The sequence below is a fragment of the Xenopus tropicalis genome, chromosome 4 (assembly GCF_000004195.4).
Source record: "Xenopus tropicalis strain Nigerian chromosome 4, UCB_Xtro_10.0, whole genome shotgun sequence".
Taxonomy (NCBI): domain Eukaryota; kingdom Metazoa; phylum Chordata; class Amphibia; order Anura; family Pipidae; genus Xenopus; species Xenopus tropicalis.
Genome location: NC_030680.2, coordinates 120,456,281 through 120,463,838, shown reverse-complemented (window position 1 = coordinate 120,463,838; position 7,558 = coordinate 120,456,281). Strand labels below are relative to the sequence as shown.

The 7,558-nt window shown below is 38.4% G+C and overlaps 1 protein-coding gene across 2 annotated transcripts; it reads left to right on the top strand.

Moving 5' to 3' along the window:
- Nucleotides 1-21: 21 nt before the first annotated feature.
- On the top strand, nt 22-6,968 carry cby1 (chibby homolog 1). Of its 2 annotated transcripts, NM_001016253.2 has the most exon segments (6): nt 104-140; nt 640-751; nt 2,971-3,085; nt 3,709-3,814; nt 4,394-4,506; nt 5,613-6,057. In NM_001016253.2, coding segments are annotated over 4 exon segments (378 nt in total). In that variant the 5' UTR covers nt 104-140; nt 640-751; nt 2,971-3,007; the 3' UTR covers nt 5,694-6,057.
- The last annotated feature ends 590 nt before the right edge of the window (nt 6,969-7,558 follow it).

Genomic DNA, 7,558 nt, shown 5'->3' with positions numbered 1-7,558 from the left:
TAATCCCATGCAACGATCCGTTTGGCTGTAAGCCGTTGCTATGGCGACGCGCGCCTGCGCATGAAGCAGTTACGCGGGTTGGTTCTTTGCTGGAAGCGGAGAGTAGACATAGCAGTAGGAGTTCGTTCAGCGGTTTGCAGGTAACAGAGAGTTTATTTTTCTTTCTAACCTGGCAGGGGGTATTATTATTTATTCAAAAGCGTTTGTGTGAGAAAGGCAACAAGTCAAAGGTGGTACAGACCAAACAATTAAGTAAACAATAGTGTTTGAGTCATCTAATGAATGGCACTCCTGATTACACTGCACAGTTTTGGAAAGGGGTAATATGGTTACCTATAGTTGTTCTGAAGTGCGGCATGAAACTTTTCTTAACTTTCATTTAACCCTAGGGACAGTCTGTAAACTGATAAATGATTGTTACCTGATGTTTGTTCCATGTTAGTTCCCCCCAGCACAGCTCATGGTACAGCCTCTATGATGATCTCCTGTTTGCTCTCCACTGCTTTGCTGTATTTCTGTTTATCTTGGATATCCACTGGATATCTCATAGACTAATGGCACATGTGGCATTCTGATTGATGCTACTAAGTGAATAAGCACCTCAAACATAATTTCACATATATAACTTCTACTTTATAGTGGCAAAATACAGTATCATACCTGGTGACTTTGCATTGAAGGCAAGAGAAGAAAATACCACAAAAAAAGATAAGAAATACCACAACTGGTCCATAACCCAAGGATTGTACAGGTATGGGATCTGTTATCCAGAAACCCTTTATCCAAAAGCGCTGAATTACAGAAGGCCATTTTACATTTGGATTTGTCCTGGTTTTGTCCTATAATAAATCTCAGGAAAATTTGTTTTGGTGTAAAAAAACCCTAACCAAAAGTAAAGTAACAGCCATAAAATACCAGGTATTACATTAGCCTAAACCCCCTGGGAGACATTTTATATGGCAACAGCAGCAGGAACAGATGGTAGAAGACTGCTGATGGTGCTGATCCTTTGTACCTTGGGTACTACCCAATAGTATTTTTGTTAGCTAATCTCCTTTTGCTCCTGTGAGTAGGTTTAAGGACCACACACACCAATTATAAATAGCAGTCTGTTTTTTGTTTAAAGAGAGTGACACAAGCAAGATTCCAGTTTTGTATGAAATTACCATTGCAAGCAATTCTGTGCACAATAATTTATACCCTAATGCTTGACTGCTATCGTCAAGAAATCTATAAGGGCAAAAAGTCAAGGAATGCAAGATCACTAAGAATGCACCCATAAGTGTTAATACATTTCTGCCAGGGAACTAGCTTCACCACCTTGCATCAGATAAAAATATGGCTTGAGGTACCGAGTATGGCACTGGCGGGCATAGGCCAGCCCAGTCCTTACTATGTTCGGTAGGGCAGGTGGTAAAAAGAGGGCCCCTTTATGGCCTTCTTCCACTGCCATTTTTTTTAAGAAGAACTAAACCCTCAGAATCAATACTTAATCAACAGATAGTTTATATTATATTCATATTAATTAACCTTAAAAGAGGCTTAAAGATTATTAGCAAACTGGGATAATGGTAGGGCAGGTGGTAAAAGAGAGGACCCCTTTATGGCCTTCTTCCACTGCCATTTTTTAAAGAAGAACTAAACCCTCAGGATCAATACTTAATCAACAGATAGTTTATATCATATTAATTAGCCTTAAAAGAGGCTTAAAGAATATTAGCAAACTGGGATAATGGCCTTTTACATCTTGAGCCACCTTTTTGTAATAGTCTTGTGTGCTCCCTCACAGATCAGCTGACAGGAAATAATACAGCTCTAACTGTAACAGGAAGTAGTGTGGGAGTAAACCCAACCCAAAGACCTAACATGTATGTGTGCCTTAGCTTGTTTGTGTGCACCGTGCAAAGGTGGTGTCCCTTAATACTTAAAATGGTAGTTTTCTATTTAGGATCACCCAGTAGTATATTTTTTATGAAAATTGTTTATTTATATAAAGCAGGGTTTCACATATGAGCTGTTTTATATTTTATATTTTTATAAAGACCTACATTGCTTGGGGGTAAAGATTTCTTTTAACTTGCGTGTTTAAATGAAGTGCAAGCTAAGGGTGGGGCTGGAAATGCAAACACGCCTCTCCCCTTCCACCCCTCATGAACACACTGCTGCTGAATACAGGCAATTGCTGTAATTGTGGGGGTGGCTACACAAATTTGTGGCAACTCATTTAGGTAGGAAGAAAGTTTGCATCTGTTTTTGCACTTTGCACCTTGCCTTCCTGTTGGTATTCCTATACAGAATTTGTAGAGGTTATACAAAGACTCACAGGCGTACAGACGTAGATGCAAAATGCCTCCTACCTCTAATTTGCATTAGAAGTGGAAAAAACAACCAGTCCCTGGATCAACATTATACTAATATTAATAACAGTCACCTTCTGTTTTCTCACTTGTTAAAAAGGTATCTTGAAACTAATGTATTTGGCAGTATAAATAATTCAGGGGAGAGAAATATACAAATATGCATGTTAAGTTTATATATCCTCTTAACTTCAGGGGGGCTGTTGTGTCCTTTGGAATGAGCTACTGGTAGATGAAGCATCTCCATATTTTTTAAATGGAAGAACCCTTTTTGACATGAGTGCATTCTATATAAGCCCAACTGAATAAGCTCTTGTAAAAAAGGGGGCATAGTTTCCCTTACATACTGTGACTAGGTCAGTTGCAAGTTGATACAGAGTTAAGGTATGTGGCAACTTTGGTCCCAGTGTACGTCACAACTCCCCCAGTAGAACAGTTAGAATTATTATTGTTATTTTAACACAAGTCTGTAGCTGTGACGCCATATGAAAAAAGCCACTGATTCTGCGCAGCTCAGCATTTTCTAATGAATGTTATTTTCTTTAAAGAATATCTGATGAGAAATGCTTTTCTTTTTGAGTAATTTGTTGACTTTTATTTTCTTTTTTTGTAGAGAACAAATCCTGGACACAACATTTTTTTCAGGCAAGATGCCCCTATTCGGGAACACATTCAGCCCCAAAAAAGTGCCACCAAGGAAATCGGCCTCCCTGTCTAATCTGCACGCGGTATGTCCCTTACATCTTGTGATAGCTTCTACCGTAGTTTACACCCTTACTTCCCTGTAAACAGAGGAGGCAGGAGTTTTAACCCTTAAACTCCCAGTTCTTCTGCACAATTAGTCAAGGATATGCAAAACATTTTAGTGTAAAACTTTGAATTTCTGAAAACCCTTTATTTTGCAAACCTGCTGCCTCTGTGTATGGGACCCTGTACCAGAAAAAGTGTAATAGGTTGAGGCACTGTGCGCACTGTCATGGCATGTGTGGCTCAAATGCACATATTGTGACCAGCATTTGCCTGTACAGTACCAGCATTTTAGGGGGATTTGCACTGTAGTTATTATTATTAACATTTATTTATAAATACAAGAGGTGAAGAAGGCCCTGTCCAAAAGAGCTTACAATCTACATTGGATTTCCATCACCAAAAACACCTTCTTAGCCATGATTCTAAGAGAGTTGTTTGCAGCTAAAGATGGTGTTCTTGTTGTTTATTCATGATTCCCTTTAATACAATGAACATTCCTTCTAGAATAAAACCATATAATTAAACTGTAAACAGTAATACTTTGAAGAATATAAACATAATATGGTTTGCAAAATTGACTACATTTATTTTTTCTTCCTAGCTGGATCGGACAACTAAAGAAGTTGAATTGGGTTTAGATTATGGTTCCCCAAGTATCAACATTGCAGGCCAGAGCTTAAAATTTGAAAATGGACACTGGATCACTGGTAATTTGTATTTTTGTTCTTATTGTTAAGTTTGAGGGATTTCCAGTTTGCATCTGAGTTGGATGTAGGCTTATGCTCTTTTCCTCCTAGTAGCCTAATCCAGGCCTGGTGCATGCCTGCGGGGCAAATGGGCTGACGGAGTACTGTATAGGAGCTAGGTGCAAGACATCTGGGGACAGATGAGATTGTCTGAAATTTTAGTGCAATACAATACTTTTGTAAATTTACACTACAAAATTCACTACATTTAAAAACCTTGCAAAAGACCACTACAGCAGCTTTAGTGAGCAGTCATTAGGTGCACTGGTGAATTTTAAAAAAAACAAAACTTTTTAACACCCCCCCCACAATGAAACTTTTTTTTTACATTTTTACACAAAAAAGGACTGTCACAGCCAATTATTTATATTTTATTGGCAGTTCATGGTGTTAGTGAGCCTTTCACTGATTTTATAGTTTTAATTCCCCATAAATTCCCAAACTTTGTAATAGAGGCCATGCTGAGTCCTGCTCCTTGTATACTGCTAAAAATGAAGGCCTTTGTCTTCATTTAATTGGTTCTTCCCTCCATTATTGCAGAGTCAGGGGGCACTGGATCACAGAGGGAGGTTCAAAGGCTGCGCAAGCGTAACCAGCAGCTTGAAGAAGAAAACAACCTGTTGCGTGTCAAAGTCGAACTCCTACTGGATATGGTAAGAGTGACATTGTCATCTCCGATGAACAATATTATGTTGCAGGTTACAGACAATTACAGTGGATTACATCTGATCTGAGGTGCAGATGTCCTTCAGTATCTAGAAAGTTTTTCTTGTAAAAAAGGGAGCCACAGGGTAGATTTTAATTATCTTATGTGAACATATGTAATGCAGTAGAATTCACTGAGGAGTGAATTGCTTTCACAAAGGATAGGGCAGGTGCTAGCTGAGAAAGACATGTCACCTCTTCCTCATAGGATGTTTTAGCTATCTAGTGAGATCAAAATCTTTTTCTTATTTTTATGTGCTACGATTAGATTTATAAAAGTGAAAAATGCAGTCACCCATTTCCCCTTATCAGATCATGTATGGGTTCATAGGCCTGCTAGAAAGTAGATGTGGCCACTTTCCTCAAGCAGTCATTCACTCAAAGGGTGCCACATTGCATTCTGTCTCTTTTGCCTGGAAGTCTAGAAGAGTCAAATCCAACATATTCCTACCATGTAATGAGAAGGTTATAAACGCTTAGGGAGAAGACACACTGGGCTACTAGTAGCAGCTACTTTTTCACGGCTATTAAACACCAGAAAATACCCTGCCATAGACAATACTGAGAATTGACTCTGCTAAAACACACATAGAGACAGGTATCAGTAAACGATCAGCATTGTCAATTTTAGCAGCCATGACAAGTAGCTGCTACAAGTAACTCTGTCTGTCTTCACCCTTAAGCTGGCCATACACACACATTTAGGGGCATATTTTTAATCATTGGAGACAAACTTAACTGGTGATGTTGATCTTATAAACAATTAGATCTGAACAGTCACTTACAAGTTAGAAAACAAAAGCAAACAGTGTTTGTCTCCACTGTTAGTAAACACACCCAATAGTCTTTTCGGACCTTATGGGGGTTCTGAATTACCATCCTGCTAATTTCCATGCCACGGTGATCAGTTGTTTACTTGATCAGGCAGGTTAGGAATGTTGGTCGGATAAAACCTCATTTTGTTTTTATTTACAAATTATATTTTTTTGTTAATGAGTGTAGACTAGAAATTTTGAACGTGAAATCTAAAAGTCATTGCTTTTTTTTAACATAGCTTTCAGAAGCGGCAGCAGACTCCCACCTAAAGGAAAAAGAAATGGAGGAAATGAAAAATCTTACTGGCAGAAGGAAATAAATTATTGTGTTAGAGCTGGACTGACTGCAATAGTGAGCAGGCACGTGGAGATGATTTACCGTTGATTTGAAAGATCATCAGTGATGTGCAGTGAGAAACACTTACCAAAAAGACCACTTCTAAAAGAGAAAGTCATATGACTTCTTTAATCTGCAAGGCTTCATTTTTGTAGAGATTGTCCTGGAAAGTAAATCAGCTTTATATTATAAGAAGACGAATGGAAAGAGCAAGTCATAGCCCACATAAGCAGAAATGTCTTCCAATGGATCTTCTGTGGCTAACAGACAGGAAATTCAAACAGATGTGATCATAGGGCAATTTAGCATTCAATGGACTAAAGACTAATACACAATTTGTTTTTTTTACCTTTACAGTCTGTTATAATTTTTTATGATGCTTTATTTATATGATGACTACAAATTCCACATATTACACACACGCTATAGTCTGTTTTATTTGAAACTGCTTAATGCTGTGCAGTATATAGAGCTGTGATTTGGGTGTGGTCATGGGGTAGCATGGGGTAGCAAAAAGTTAGTAGTACAAAAACCAAGAAAGACTATAAGTTACTCAGAACAGCGCACACTTTGCATACTGTGCGTAAAGTCATTGTCCAATAGAAAGTTACACATGGTCTAGATATGGTGTATGTTTCTGAACATACACCAGCGCTACAAAGGCAATAGCCATTATCCTGCAAATTTTACTTATTACTACACCAGGGCACTGTTTGTGCTCTGGTGTAGTTCATAAATAATGTATTTTAAGTATAAGCTTTGTATGTATTAACCCTTTTGGGTGCCAGGCTTTAGGCAGGAGCAAAATGTCACCCACATGCGAAGAGCCGACATTATGTTTCATACTCTTTGGGTGGACCTTCTGGTTTACAGCCATAACTGTAGTGCCTGGAACTTCACCCACAAAGAATAGGAGAGGGTGGTAAAGACTTTGGAGACCTTGTTATTACCTTCCAGAAAGATAGAATGTAAATACAATGGGAAAAAATATCAGACAATAGTAATTATTTTAATAAGTCCCAGTGGAGTTTGCAGTCCTTACCTTATGTACACAGATATGAACACTCAGTGGTCAGAAGCCAGTTAACCCACCAGTAAGCTTATGGACTGTGCTGAAAACTGCTCTTTGCATTACGTACATTGATTTCTTTCAAAACCAAAGTTGTCTTTAAGTATAAGTGAATCTTCATTACAAATGAATGATTGGTTTAATTTCATTATACTCCAGATTTGACAGTCTTGTTTAGCTTTTCTGCAGTTGTAATATGTTTAATTATTTCAGAATTGTGCTAGTTTGGATAAAATTTGATTTTAAGCTACTATTGTCTCAACCCAATACTTTGCCACATAAAGGTAATTTTTGATAGTCATCTTTTAGGGATCTTGTAAAGAAATCTGAGCTGTCCATCTTAAAATGGGAGTTCACCTTTAAAAAAATGTTTAGTGTGTTATAGATTATACTGTAAAGGAGAAGGAAAGTTATTTTGGCATTTTACTGCCAATAGATTCGCCACATTAGTGCCACCTAGAACAATATATTTATTCTGCAGAAAGCTTTACTACACCTGAGTAAAGAGCCCTAGAAGCTCCCTCTAATAGCAGCTGCCATTTTAGCTTGGTCTTGGTAGATTCCTGCTGCAGTTATAGCTGCTGGAAGCTCAAATCACACATTCCTAAGGCAGGGGATGTGAGTTCTTATGCATTCCTATGGGAGAGGGGAGCAGGAGAAGGGAGGGAGAGAGAAGCAGGAGAAGGGAGGGAGAGAGGAGAGAACTAAGCAGGCTCAAGCCCCAAACCTGAAGGAGCCCTAAAAGAGAGGAAGTCTGATACCGAAGAACATGTTCCCAA

What these genes read in the sequence shown, in the direction of transcription:
- cby1 (XM_012961077.3), top strand. Translation starts at nt 61, where the DNA reads ATGAAGCAGTTACGCGGGTTGGTTCTTTGCTGGAAGCGGAGAGTAGAC. An exon ending in GTTCGTTCAGCGGTTTGCAG is followed by an intron (nt 141 to 2,970) that starts GTAACAGAGAGT and finishes CTTTTTTTGTAG; the next exon opens with AGAACAAATCCTGGACACAA. An exon ending in CCCTGTCTAATCTGCACGCG is followed by an intron (nt 3,086 to 3,708) that starts GTATGTCCCTTA and finishes TTTTCTTCCTAG; the next exon opens with CTGGATCGGACAACTAAAGA.